The sequence below is a fragment of the Neopelma chrysocephalum genome, unplaced genomic scaffold (assembly GCF_003984885.1).
Source record: "Neopelma chrysocephalum unplaced genomic scaffold, ASM398488v2 Primary Assembly neopelma1_76, whole genome shotgun sequence".
Lineage (NCBI taxonomy): Eukaryota > Metazoa > Chordata > Aves > Passeriformes > Pipridae > Neopelma > Neopelma chrysocephalum.
The window spans coordinates 7749300-7764880 of NW_020897737.1; the positions used below are offsets into that span (position 1 = coordinate 7749300).

General features: G+C 39.4%; 1 protein-coding gene across 5 annotated transcripts in view; it reads right to left on the reverse strand.

Annotated features, from left to right (window-relative positions):
• TAB3 (TGF-beta activated kinase 1 (MAP3K7) binding protein 3) overlaps positions 1-15581 on the reverse strand; it is a 41139-nt gene that overhangs the window by 10616 nt on the left and 14942 nt on the right. For 2 of the 5 annotated variants that reach the window (XR_003535083.1, XM_027688890.1), the window contains exons 2-3: positions 5443-5631; positions 1084-2536 (exon numbers count right to left, since the gene is read on the reverse strand). Coding sequence is in view for 4 of the 5 variants with exons in the window: in XM_027688890.1 (XP_027544691.1) it covers positions 1084-2536; positions 5443-5544 (1555 nt within the window). In the remaining variant the exon portion in view is untranslated. Of the gene's footprint in view, positions 1-1083; positions 2537-2694; positions 2770-5442; positions 5632-15581 lie in introns of those variants that run through there. The other 3 variants (XM_027688893.1, XM_027688891.1, XM_027688894.1) reach the window with 3 other exon arrangements.

Here is a 15581-nt window from a genome sequence, read left to right on the forward strand (position 1 = left end):
GTGAAGCTACTTGTAGCTTTCTCACATAAATGACAACGTTCACTGAAGCTGTAATGGGAACATTACCAAACATGTTTGGTTACAGACCTACTGGCAATCTTTCTTACTGAAGAACTGGGTCTAAAGACTTTCTAATTGGGTCTACCAGGTACAAACCAGCACTATTTCAGCTCTCCAAAGTTAAAAAAAGGATAGAAGGAACAACAGAGAATAAACTCTCTTTTCAAAACACAAATCCGGAAAATAATTGTTGCTGGTTGTCATTCTGTCATTATCCCAAATGACTTGCAGACTGATTAATTTGCTCAGTTTTAAATTTTTCAAATCTACACAGCAGATGACTCCAAGAGAAGTAGTTTTCACCTAACATTTCAGTTAAATTTCACCTTTTTTTTCTTTACTGATTTACTGAATTCTTCATTTATGTATGGCATTAAAACTATATTCTATCCCTACACAGCAGAACACACATCTTAAAATTTGTCTGCCAATCTCTTCCTCCTCTTTGAAAACTCTAAGTGGGAGAAGCGAACTTTGGATTAAGTTCTTCAAAATAATTATTTTAATACCTTTCAAAACAAAATTATTATTGGTATTGAAAATGTTTTTTTAGCTGCAATCCTACCTCCCACCTCTTGCACTTAATATTCTTCAATCTACACCAAATAAATTGGACTCAAATGCAGAAGCCAGTGCTTCAGGTCTTATAACACATTTGAATAAGGAACAAATACAAAAAATTTTAAAAATCCACACGTAAATTTATGACAATTCTTCAATGCAGAATTTACAAACCAGACACACAGTATACGAAGACACCACTTACTTTTAACTGCAGTGTTTTGTTTTAAGGGAGTCCTCTAACACCAAAAGCATAGCAACTTTAAGACCCTCAGAAATTCTTTATGCATTAGACTGAAACTTAGCAATTTTTTTAAAAAAATCAGAATAAACTCATTCCATGATTTTTGGTGCAATTTCTACTTTTCTCTGTACAGGTTCCAAAATTCTCACTTACTAAGTAGTAAAATCAAGCTGAAAATGCATTTTACAACACCACAATTCGCAGGGTTAAACATTTACCTTGAGTGTAAGCATAGTCATCCGATCCAGAACTAGAACTTCTCTGATATTTATGGCTTCCTTTTTCTCCTCCAGATCCTGGGATTACAGAAATAGGCTGAATAGGTTCTGGTGCTGCAGAACGCTCTTCTTGGTCCACTAAATTTAAAAGATTCTCAGTCGGTGCTCGACCTACTGTGATTTTAAAAATGGTTGGGTTTGGCTGAGATACCATTACCCGAGGAGACTGTGTTGGTGCACCTGTAGGTCCAGTTGGTTGAGTGTAGGTAATATATACTGGATTAACACTAAATGGAGGTTTGGGTTGCCCCGACATACCTCTTGACGGAGAGCTTGAAGGAGGAGTAGTGGGTGCATACAGTGGGTGCTGGTTTCGTTGAGATGGTTGATTACTTATTGGTGAAGGGCTTCTGTTCATTGCAGTCCCAGGTCTTTGCGGTGGCTCAACTGTAATTTCTATTTTATTCATGGAACCTTTGGATAAACTAGGTCCAGCAAAAGGAGGAAGGTACGACACAGAGTGACTGCCTTGTTTTTGAAAAGTCTGGGATGCTTGCTGATATGGATGGGGTGGGACAGTTGAAGGGCTAGGAGGCATGAAAACATGTGAACTCTGATGACTCAGCTGAGGAGGCTGAACTTGGTGTTGAGGAGAGCCAAAGGGAGAGGGACACTGGGATGCCGGTGGCGATCGAAAAGCCGACTGAGGGATTTGGGGCTGTTTCGGAGAATACTGAGAAGGTTGGTAGTTCTGTTGATGTGGATATACAGGTAGAGGACGGGGAGTATAATGTGGAACTGGGCCCTGTGGCGATGAATGCCACTGCGTATTCTGAGGAGTCTGTCGTCCTGAAGAACTTTGAGATGTTTGTCTTATATAAATAGAGCCAGGAGTCCCATAAAGATTGCTTGGAATCTGTGGAAGAATTTGTAGAGCTCTGGGTATGCTCTGTCCAGAGGGGAGGTTTTGTGATACTGTAACAGTAATGGGATTTGTACTGTACCGAGGTATGTGCATATACGTGGGAGGAGGGCCTTGCATAGCAGACGTGTTCATTCCTGGTTGTATGGAAGATGGCTGTGGAGGTGGCTGTGGAGGAGGAGTAGCTGCATTTCTATTCTGGTCATTCATGAAAAATGGATTGTAACTAGGAGAAGCTGCCACGACAGCGGGAGCAGAATGTGGTTCTTGAACTAAGCAGATGAGCTGTTTACCTGCTGTGCGCTGAGGGTCAATGTGTCCATCGCTTGAGCTGTGTACCAGTGTACGACCACCATTAAGTTGAGCTCCATCCCCCGCGTGATAGCTGGTATGAGGATGAATACCCAGATTAATGTGCAAAAGGCTATTTCTGTTCATTCTGGTGTCATCAGGGCTATGGTACTCCATGTACAGGTATTTGTTGCTCTCCTGCGCAAGGGCTCGACAACAGGCATCGAGGTTGTTGTTGTTCTAGAGTAAGAAGAGACACCTATTACTGTCACATATCACAAGGAAGAGCCACTGCTCAGTGTTCAACAAGCCTTCAGCTGATGCCACAACCAAGCCCCAGCTTGAACACAACTAGGGAGAACATTTCATACACAGGAATTTTGAAATAAAGGTAGTACCTGCTAAGTCACGGTATGCAAGTCGTACATAGCTCACGTTGCATCTGGAAAAATGCTCTGGTAACACGAGCTACACTATGACATATTGAAAAAAAAATCAAGTCCACTTTTGGGGAAAACGATGGTTAGAATTCTTCACATTTTCTTCAAGGACAAGTCGGTACAATTAACTACTTCTAGTAACAACACGAATCAAATTAAACTAGATCAAAATTGGAAACTCTGGAAAAGCAAAACAAAAATGCAGATGACATTTTAATGTTCACCCAAGTGTTTACTGTTTTCACTTTTCTTTTACTACTTGAATATTTCTTGTTACCTGAAATTTTAAAAGCCCAACATTTTAGGCCAGCTTTTATTGACAGAACAGTATTTAATGACTTAAAAAAGCAGTCCAAATCAGTACTGCTTGAAGAAGTACTGCCAATTCCGTAAAGCACCTTACAATTCTAATAAAATTTCAACCGCCTTTAAGAATTTCAAGCTTAAGGTTAAAAAAGGTTTATTCACACATCAGTGAGGAAACCAAATAACCCCATAAATGTTTGATTTGTTCTGCAGTGCTAGCAGCTGAAACTATACAGACAATAAATTATGAATCAAATGAGAAATCTAAAAGGGAATTCCCTTTCCCTTCTTGCCCTCTCCCCTCATTTTAGCTTAACCTAGTTGTATTAAAAGAGTAACACAAATGATGGTTTTTCCAAAGGAATAAAATCACTAGAAGGCATTCCAGATGGTGGATTTTTTTTTCTCCCCACTTTCTCATATAACAGCCTGTATCGGTTGTGGTTCAGATTTTAATTTAAATAGTAGTTAAAGAAAACAAATTTCACTTTAAGTTCAACTCAATCTGACCCTCAGCACCCAAACTTTTTTACATATAATCCAAGACTGGTACCTTCTGTGACAGAGCACCTTTTTCCAGAACAAGTGTGTACATATTTATAGACACATACACCCCCACCTTCCTCAGTGTGCTAAAATTACCATTCTAAGGAATATACATTAATAATGGTTTCACTTCTATTTTAAACACTATCCCTGTATAAATTTTTATACATAATAATACACATATAGCCTTGCAATACAATTTTCAACAGCCTATCAGCTGAAGTCATGTTACATTTCTAAGGGACCAATAGCTAATTAGTCTTAATACTAGAGTGAAGATGACTTTCCCAAAATTTCATGATTTCACTAACAGATGAATACACATAATTCAGCATTTTGTCATATGAAGACTTACTACTGAAGATAACAGAAGACAGAAGAGTTCATCACCTAAATATGAATGGCTCTCACCCTATGGATACTTCTCTCTGACTACTTCCCTTCATGTTAAGCTCTCCTTCTAGATCCCAATGGTCAGTGGGAATATTCAGATATATCACTAAAAATTTAAGATGAGAATATGTGGGCACCAGATCTTGTAATAACAACCAGCACCACAGTGCCAAGACAGCAACCTCAAAGTTAACCAATACCATCAGCCACTTGCCATCTAAACAGAACTTCATAAACAGAGTCCTCAGCTTCCTTAGGTCACTTGGTTAGGGTGCAGGTAGAGAGAACGTAGACAGGACAGGTCCTAACCTGATTTGATCAGGGTATGGAATATATTTGTCATTTCAAAGGACCTTCAATTTTTGACAGGTCTAAAACTCAACCTAATTTAAATCTAGAGTATTTATTGCAAAAAGTTAATGAAAACCAGCTCGTGCATCTTTAAATATAAAGTGGGTTTGGAAACAAAATCTACACTTTAAAAAATAACAACTATTTGCCATGTAATGTTAACCAGCTACCCAGAATGCCCTATTACAGATACAGAGCACCATATGCTTCTGCAGCATTAGGGGTTCTTTAATTTATTGTTTAAAGACACCTATGACAAACACAGTTCATCAAAAGGATCATGTACTTAACAGTACAGAAGAAATGACTGTCAGGATAAATAAAGCTTTAAATTACTGGGCTTCCCCTGCTTTACATTTGTGTGAAAGCAATTAATTTGTATTTGTATGGTTTAGAAGACACATAAGGCAAAAATTACAGCCACTGTTTTAAGCAAGCCTACTCATCTGCCAAGGACAGGGACGATGCAAATACAGTTTTGTTCTGTTAGCCATGGCCACAACGTACGTTTCTATTCCATTCCTGAATCTTCCCATTAACTGAAGGTATTCCCAGATGACCACTACTTTGCAAAATGATTTATATGTGATTTTAGATGAAGAATGGAAGGACAAAATGGAAAGGAAAAGGTGGGGAGAGGAGGAGGGGGAGAAGAACCATCACCACCTGACTTGGAAACAGAAAAGTAAAACTAAACCTTTGGAGGGCCATGGCAGAAAGATGACATGAAGACGAAAAATCTTAAGATTTCTAGCTAAGGTCAGCTCCTCATCTACAAAGGAGAGTCACTGTTTGCTAAAATCTTCTTCAGTATGTTATTTATGTAGCCATCATCAATAAACATCCCATTAACCACTTCCCGTATTCCCCATATGCATAACAGTCGCAGGTTGCAAAGACAAGGAAAAACTGTCAGTGGAAAAAGAAAAAAAATCACAAGCCTAAATGAAGAATGACAAAAAGTTTTGTCCCTAAAACACAGGACAGAAATGCAAATAGTGGAATCTTCCAATCTTTTAAAATAAAACCAGGGGAATGGAAATCTGTGCTCCATGTACACTACTGGAAAGGGTTTTCATACTAAACCACAATACCCAGACTGTACCGTACCTGAAGCATGCACTGAGATACCACCCCTTCGGGTATCTCAGGGAAACGCTGCCGGAGATCATGGAGTACCTGCACGTCAAGTTGTTGACTGCCCTGCGCCATGCCAGATGGATGATGTTCCAGATTACCAAAGAATGGAAGTCAACAGGCTTTCCAGTGATTATGGTCTTCTGAGGCTTCTGGCATTTTCTGTGAGAAACAAAGCAATTATCTTTTAAGCCATCATAACTTTTCCTCCTTCCCAAACTGCACTTGTAGAGAAACTACTGTATTCATTTTTTAGATCTAGCTATCAAGAAAGACAACAGATTAAACACAGGAGTAGGAATAATTATGTCTCAAATTTTTAAATTAAAATACTTATTTTTTCACAGGTACATCCTATATGACATGTCACTGGAACGTGCTAGTTCAGGTCTTTACTCAGTCTCATTGTCGCACCATGTACACATAACTTTAATTAATTTGACCCACATAAAACTCAACTGTTACATATTTACTCCCAGTGATATCCTGAACAGTTTGCAGGAAAGTCTGAAGTTATCACAAAGCACAGATGTCTGTTATTTACAACATGTTAGAAATAACAGGTTGGAAAACTAAGTAGCACAATTATCCAAAACACTCCTCTTTTAATAGGGCTTAAACTCTTTTGTCTTTACATCACTAGAAATCCAAGAAGTCAGAAGCAAATTTTGTGAAACATAACAAGAATTACACATAATTTAAAGAGTCTTTGTTAAGATTACAGTGAGAATCTATTTAATATTTTTGTAAAGCACCTGTTAAATTCATACTACTGTGATTAGTGACAAAAATAACCCTCTTTCCATTTCAGGATTCTTGCATTCAACATCAAAAAGATTCTATCTGAATTTCAATACCCACAGACTACTAGAAGGCAAATACAGTCTGAGTCAACAAATGCTTTTCTCGCTTGTGTCTCATGATCACAGCAGTAATCAAAAGGCAGTCGAAATCTAAGCAAAGATTCACAAAAACTTTGCACGAAGGTGGTGCATGACACAGCCCCTCTAACACATCCATCATTGCTAAGCTTCAAAAGCCTTTCCAACAATACTGCTCAGCTGAATTCTTAACTGCAAGATTGCAGTGCTGTGTTCAAAAAAGAAATGAGAGTCAGATACCAGCAGAGTCAGTGTTCAAGTAATATATTAGCTACCCAAAATCCCAAGCTTAAATCATGCTTATCTCAACCTCAGTGCAACTGTGGTGGCACATGGCACAGGTATTCCCATCAGCTTTCTGTCTCAGCTCAACTTTCAGGAGCAGTCCAGAGCAGCACAACAGATTAGCAATCATATACATCTCTGTGCACTAATAGATTCCAACAGCTTCCCATGTCTTTCCTTTGAAAATCTCTTAGTTTTCAGAGGCAAGAAAACAGAATACAGTTCTTCAAAGAAAAGTAAAATGTCAGGCTAAGGTTAAAAAAAAAAAAAACAACAAACTTTGGTAAGAGCTTTTAGAGGTAAGAACAGCAGAAGTCCAGTCCTGTCCACCATCTGGGTGTTTTGTATGTGGACAGCTCTCAGTTGCCATCAGCATTCATTAAACACCACATGTGCTCAGCGTTCCTCCCTGTCCTACCTCATATTGCAGCATCCAATATTACCTGTCACATCACCAAACCTTTTCAAGATAAATGAGACAAGTTTAAAGAGCAGTGAGATATGTGAATTATCTTGCTATGACTTAAGAAATACTGCAATAAACTTACATTGTATAATCACATTGCATTTTTGTCCACTCCAGTAATGCTGCAGACTCCTTTCATTTTAAAAGGAAATGAGCTTCCACTGACTACAAGAGCCAGCTTAAAATTCCTATCTACACTCACAGTAGGGATTTTTTATAAAACTAATTTTTTTGTAAGTGACAAACAAACATCATAATCTGAAAGGCAGACCATCAGCACAATACTCAAAGAAAACCTGACAGTAAGCAAGGTCTATATAGTTCTAGACAACTCTCCTTTTCCCAGGAGGAAGAAGCTGAAATGCAGTAATGGAGGGGCACCCTACCAGAATGAATTGCAGTTAAAACCCCTTTAGAATAACAAATGACAGTATCTGAAACAGAAGATAATAATTTTAAGAATTTCATTTGCATGAGCAAGAGCTTTTGCATCACTTCTCTCTTCAAACAAAAATTCAAACATAACATGGGTGAGCAGACTGGAGATCCATCGTCAATACGTGCAATATTTTTCTACAATGGTTTTAAAATAAAGTTAAATTTTTTTAATGTTTTCCAACAGTTCCTGAATATGTGTGGTCAGTAGAGGTAACTGGCAAAATAACTGGCAGCTAGTGGCGAACTACAAATTTTATCAGACTTCCCAATGCAATGCATAACAAATTTCCATTTTCATTTTGAAGAGTCGAAGCTTCCAGCCTTTACAGTTACACACAGAGCCTTGAAAAGAAACCCCAAACAACTGCTGAGAAGCATGAACAAACACACAGTCATTCAGAACTCCTTGGATTACATGGCTGAACTACTGTGGAAATTTGTTGGGTTTTTTTCCCAGTCAATACCACAAAATTCACTACTGTCATTATCTTGCAGCCCAGCCTTTTGTCCTATGTATTGTCCAGCATTTTGTACTGCCAATTCTGCTTGACCTGCCTACAACTGCACATTTTCCACTCTAAGCAGGCACAAACTGGCTGGAATACAATACCCACTTCCCATGTTGCTCCACAGCACGCGGCAGGCAGAGAAGCAAGTTATTCAGAGCCAAGAGCTTATAGCACAGGCCACACAGCTAAGATGCTTGGACAAGAACTCCTGCTGAGCCACAACAGACTAGGAAATCAATCCTTCAAAGACTTTCTTCCACAGCATCCACAGGCTAAGGGACACACTGAGGTGCATTACATTACCAGCCTTATAATTACTGAAAGTTCAATGCATCAAAAACCAACCCAAAGTCAAAATGAAAGCAAGATCTGTAATTTTCAGAAATGAGCTGAAGGTGCCCAAACTCCAAATGGAAAGTATTTCATGAGGATGGAATAAATTAACACTGCCACAGACATGGCAGTTCTAAAGGCAAAACCAAAGCACATTGTCACAGAATTGGTCCTGCTGTGTTAACACACACAGATGAACTCAAGAGCCACTAGTGAATCTTGGGGATTATGCAAACAATGACTCAAGTCCTAAACAAGTATAACAATCAGTTTTTCACACCTTTTACATGCCCAAATTAGATGCACAGGAAAACACTATCTTTAAATTTAATCTTCTTTCCTTAAGCCATGTGTGTACCTTCCAAGTTAACAACTAACAATTCCATCTATCAACCCATGCCCTTCTCTGAAAGACTGAAAAAAAAAAAATTAGAATTACTGTAGTCTTGCTACACCCCACAGATGTGTCCAAATATGTACAGAAGGAAATTTATTTCACTACTGACATTTTTGAAGCGTTAAATCACCTCAAATGAAGATATAGAAATCAACAGGAATTAAATTCAATTGAAAACTAAATTAGATCAATATACACTATCTGAAAATTTATAAAGTGTGTACTGATATGCACTTACGCAATCACAATGTATGGAGCAACTACAATAATTCCTGAGTGAATTTCCAGAAAACAGGTTACCTGAAGATAGTTTCTCAGGCCTCATCAATTTAAAGTTGATTGTTAAGAGTTTTATAACAACAATCGGGCAGTGAAGTGTTAAGAGATAAAACACAACAAGACAAAACACAGCAATAAAAAAAAATCACTTTAGAGAATCATAGATATTCTGAATTCAAAAGGACCCACAAGGATCAAAGTCCAACTCCTGGCCCTGCACAGGACACCCCAGGAATCACACCATGTGCCTGAGAGTGTTGTCCAAATGCTTCTTGAACTCTAGCAGGTTTGGGGCTGTGACCACTTCCCTGAAGAGCCTGTTCCAGCACCCAACCACCCTCTGGGTGAAGAATCTTTTCCTGATATCCAACCTAAACATCCCCTGACCCAGCTTCATGCTGTTCTCTCAAGTCTGGAAGATGACCCAGAGGGCTGGGCAATCACCACCCACATGAAGTTTAACAGAGACAGTGCTGGATTCTGCACCTGAGACGGAGTAACCCCAGATGTACAGACAGACTGGGGAATGAGGTGCTGAAAAGCAGTGCTGCAGAAAGGGACCCGGGGGTCCTGGTTGATGGCAAGTTAAATATGAATCAGCAGTGCCCTGGCAGGCAGGAGGGCCAACTGTGTCCTGGGGGGCATCAGGTAAAGCATCCCCAGCTGGTCAAGGGAGGGGATTGTCTCACTCTGCTCTGCACTGGGGTGGCCTCACTTTGAACATTGTGGCAGTTTTGAGCACTGCAATATAAGAAAGATATTAAGTTATTAGAAAGCATCCAAAAAAGGGCAATGAAGACGGTGAAGGGCTTCGAGGAAAATCCATACAGGGAGTGGCTGAGGTCACTTAGCTTGTTCAGCCTGGAGAAGAGGAAACTGAGGAAAGAAATCATTGCAGTTACAACTTCCTTGTGAGGGGAAGAGGAGGGGCAGACCCTGATCTCTTCTCTGTGGTGACCAGTGACAGAACCCAAGGGATATTGTGTCAGGGGAGGTTTAGGTTGGATATCAGGAAAAGGTTCTTCACCCAGAAAGGTGGTTGGGCACTGGAACAGGCTCCCCGGGGAAGTGGTCATAGCCCCAAACCCGCTTGAGTTCAAGAACGTTTGGACAATGCTCTCAGGCACATGGTGTGATTCTTGAGGTGTCCTGTGCAGGGCCACAAGCTGGACTTTGATGATCCTTGTGGCTCCCTGTCAACTCAGGATATTCTATGATTCTATTATATATATTTATATAAATTGCAAACCATTCAGTGAATTACACTTTTGGTAATTTCTGTAATGACATTACCCCTTAATAAAGGGCTGCTTTAGGGTAGATGTCAATTTAGCTGTAGATAAATAGATGTAGACAAACTTCCATCTGGACACAGGGCTACAGTCCTCCAAGGATGCCCAGAGTCATGGCATAAGAGGCAGCATGAAACAACAGTGAGATCAATAGTAGTTACCACTCATATACAACTAAACAGCTTTCTGAACCTTTCTTCCCACTCAACTCAGCCAAACTAATTCAACCTGCTAGAACAATTTAAAAACAAAAACCAACACTTTTTACTAGCTTAATAAGCTTACCCTGCACAATGCATACCCACTGAACATCACACTGCTGTGGAAAGGAAGAAGAAAGGTCCAGAGAAGAGCAACAAGGGTGGTGAAGGGACTTGAACACAAGTCCTAGAAGGAGAGGCTGAGGGAGCTGGGGTTGTTCAGCCTGGAGAAGAAAGAGGAGGCTCAGGGGAGACTTCCTCACCCTCTACAATTCCCTGAAAGGAGGTTGGAGCCAGGTGGGGGTTGGTCTCTTCCCCCAGGTAGCTCTCAGTAAGACAAGAGGGCATGGTCTTAAGCTCTGCCAGGGGAGGTTTAGGTTAGATATTAGGAAGAAATTCTTTACAGAGAGGGTAATCAGGCATTGGAATGGGCTGCCCAGGAAAGTGGTGGAATTCTCCATCCCTGGAGGTTTTTAAGATGAGACTGGATGTGGCACTTAGTGCCATGGTCTGGTAACTATGGCGGTGTTGGATCAAGGGTTGGACTTGATGATCTCAGAGGTCCTTTCCAACCCAGCTGATTCCATGATTCTATGAAGAAAGGGTAAAAAGGGGAAAGAGATATAGAAGCAAGAACACCACCTCCCTCTTTTCAGCACAGGTAAGCCACCTCATCAGTTAAAGCCATAACAAGAAGACACCTTCACCTGAAGCAAATTTAGAACACAAGAACCGAAGCTGTTATGGTATGAACAGCACTAAATCACGATGGGGATTTTGCGAAGCACTGAGTTAGACACTGACCAGGCTGTGGCACTGCAAGAAAGCTGCTCTGTCAGCTGAGCTCTGGAGGTACCACCAGCAAAAGGCCATTTGAAATTTTACTTCAAACTCCACACCACTTGCCAACCATGCAGGCAACACTGCTCTCTACAAAAATTCTTTCTGGAAACTATGACAGACCAAGCTGATTACAGGCAGCAGCTCTTTGTCACCAATATGATTATACCATCTACATCTCCACTGATGCATTGGTTACATGCCTCCAAAGGCTGGGATACCCTCCATACAACTCACTGCATGCCAATAGTAACATGAGAAGACAAGAGAGTAATTAGCTCAGCTGACATATTTAGAAAGCACTTCATTAGACTAAGTATTAGTATCTTTGGGTTTTTACCTAATATTGTGGTTTTAACAAATAAATATGATTTCAGCCAAAGTCTACATTACTGTATCATCACACCCCAATTCCACTACTGTATTTCACTACTCAAGTAGAAGTTAAGGTGTGTAATTATTGTGGTACTTCCTACAATGACTGCAAACACATAGCAGAAAAGCTGTTAAGTAGCAACAATTCTGTAATAAAGTTTGCATAAAACCATGACATTTGAAGATGAAGATTCGAATTGAGTTTCTTCACACAAATCATTAACTACACAAAAACATGTTTTTTAACATCTCATCCCACACATACCTGCTATTTAACAGGCATCAATTATAACCCTGTAAACATGCCCAGCACATGACCTGGCTGCAGATGCAATCACGTAATCCCACCTCTAATCCTTGAGCAGCCTCTGGAACCACTGTTACCTTAAATTCAAAGAGGCCTGCCTGCAGTAGAACATTAAACTGGCTCTAAGTGCTTTAAAGTCATCACAATATATTAATTACAAAACTGGAAATAATGAAGAGAACAATTTTGTACATTAAGTTTCCATTTATTTAACCATTAAACAAAACCAATTAACCCATCCCACAAATGTCAGAATACTCACATCAATCCAGCTAAAACTTTATAATGCTCCTTAAGCAAAGGCAAGCAAATGCTTTTATTTTTCCTCACAACCATCTTCAGTGACACACTCACTCTGTTTAAACATGAAATATACGACAGAAAAACAAGGATTACTTTTCCCTGCAACAGTCAAACTAAAATAATTTTTAGGATTACATATAGCTAAGAACAACTCTCGCACCTCAGAAATCACAATGTCCATTTCCTGGAGTTTTCTTTATTTACAGATTACATCCCACAGCTTTGGGACTGTATTGCTTCACAGGATAAGAAAGAAACCATAGAATTTAAAGACACTTTGTCAGTTCATACAGACATAATAAAGTTCAACAAAGCAAAAGAAAAGCAGTCAATATTTAAAGTTGAGCTCAGCATGCTGCTGGCACTGCTCTGAATGACTGGCTACGTCACTAAAACCACAACTTCATAGTTTGGCAAGCTGTCTGCTGATGAACAGTCTTGTGTAAGTGATCACAAGATTCATAAAGCCCCTGGGTGGTAGGAAGGTGGTGTGAACCACAATAAAGAGGTATACAGCAGAACGAAGCTAAAAGTAAAGCTGACAAGCAGCTTCATCTTTCTTCTAAGTCTCTGCGAGGCTGCATCACATTCTAGTAAATACTTCTCTAGGAATTTATGATTCTCTCACTCCAACGAGCAACAAGAAGCAGCTCTTACTACAGAACAAAGTCACAAAAGAGTAAGTTTTCCAGGCAGTGGGATAGTTCAGGAATGATGCTACTATGCCTCGAGTACCAGCTTCCAAAAGGGCCCTGCAGAACAGCAGGTGCACTGAAAGCTGCAAACACAAGTGAGTTTGTACTGCTCACAGGTAATCCTGAGGTTACCACAAGTATCATGACAGTACCCAAAGCTACGAGGACAATGAACTGGCTTTCTTACCAGGGCATATGATCTATGATTTTTGACTGTTTGTGAAATACTGGCTGTCGCTGGGAAAAATCCTTCAGTGAACAGCGCACTGTCAGATTTCTTAATTCATCAACTTCAGCATTGGCCCTGCTAAAAGCAGTTTTATGATGATGCAAAAATTTTTTGGCAGTTACATCCTATTTTGAGAATCAAAATGAGCCAGAAAGGATACAAGAAAACATGAAACTGAGTATACACACTACAAAGTAGTGGAAAAAGTCTACTGCAAATCCACACCGATCATAAACTTCAGTTTTTTCTTTATTTTAAAGTAGAGTCTGCTATTCATATTTCCAGGTTTAACAATTACTAGAAGCTGAGGTTTACACTAGAGGGAAACTGAGCAAACCAACTGCAAAAATCCTGGATTATTGCTTAATACACAATTTGTTCCAGAAAGATAGCTTCCTTCTCAGAAGCATGAGATAAACATTTCTTGAAGAAGACATGTCTCCAGGTATTGCTATGGATGGAGAGTTATCTGCAGGTCACCAGTATGAATCTCGACCAGCTCAACAGGAATTTATTACTGTTCCAGCCTAACATATGTTTGATAACTCCTACAAAAGCGATCCTCAGCATTAGCTCCTGCTCCAGCATCACAAATTCATTGCCACGCACTGAATTCGCTTGTAGTACATTTGGAACAGGCTTTGTTCCCAAGATACATTTACATTGGTCAAAACACAACCAGTCCTTCCACAAGACAGTTCTACAAAATAAAACATTGTATGTGCTTTTTCAGGAGTTCAGATCAGTAGGAATTCACTAAAGCCACAGGTTTCAAAATGCCTGAAGACCTAAAAAAGAAAAAAAAAAAAAAGAAAGAACCAAATTGTAATTTGGATTACCCACACAGAACTTGTGATGGCTCACTGTAGTAGTATTGTAAACAACAGTTTTAAATAAACAGGCTAGTACAATTTCTCTGTTAAGCCTCTGATGAGTTTTTCTATGACAAACCCTGAAAATATTCTATATTCAATGAACTGATTGAATCAAAGATCCCTATTTTATTGATAACTGCATATATGGAAGAGCTTTACAGGATGCAGACGGTTTTTGTAACACACCTCATTGTCAACATTTACATTTTTCTGCATGGAGAAAATGACCACAAAGCATATTTACACCTGTAAAGAAGCAGCATTTCTTTTCCTGCAGAGATGAAAGGAGACTCTAACTAGCACTAGTTTCAAGTTAAGTGACCTGTCTAAGTTTATCAGCATCCCATATAACTGACAACTCCACAAAGACTATTGCACAGACTGCCCACATACTGTATTCACATCTTCTACACCCAGTATGACCAGATGAAATAGGAGAGAAAATGGGAGGCGTGAACACCACTGCAACACTCTGGCCTGATGACCACCAGCCTCTCCTCACTTTGGCCATCTTAAACTAGAAGAAAAACCCCAGATTAGAAAGAAGTGGAGTGAGGGGATAACAAAACCTCCTTTCAGGATCCCCGGCAAACACAAACTGATGGAGGATATGACTCCACACAGAGGAAACAGAGGAGGGAAGCGGACAGGCACATGTAAACGGGAACAAAAAGTCGAGACACAAGTAAGCAGAAAACAGATACAGAAAAACAAGAAACAGCCAGGAGTCAGGAGAGAACAACAGCAGAGAGAAACATGAAACTACACTCCCTACACACCAGAAAGCATCAACTTCCATTTCTGAAGTTTTGAGTTAAACTTTGGTGTCCTGACTGTGTAAAGTTCTTTGACATGACTAATTGCTATAAAATACGGTGAACACGTTATGCAGCGTGCCTGTCTTTTCTATCATTCCAGAAGAATTTGTTAAGATAAGGAAATGTAACACAAACCTTGCTGATTCAGTGATATCTTCTGACAAGTCTCTGCATGAATACCCACTCGCAAGGGTGCCACAAAAAAGTCATATCAAGAGGTTACACACTTCATTAATGTTATTTATGTTTTTTCCAATATAATATATTGAATTTATCTATAGTCATATGGGTACATGTATAGATGATTATCTGCTATAATTGAGGAACTGCTGTGCCCAATTTCCTAGCAAGACAGAAGACATCTTAAAATAAAAACATTATCTGCAAACAACAAATATATACACATGTACATAGCTATATATATGTATGTACAGAGATGTCATATAACCCCAGTTTACCCTTTTTATATATTTTTCTTTTTCTTTTGAGGGTAGAGTGCCTTAAAATTAGATTTTTGTTTCTGCAACATATTTCATTTTCTTTTAAGACCACAATCATCTTCTACTAACAATTTTATCTCAGCTTAGCCC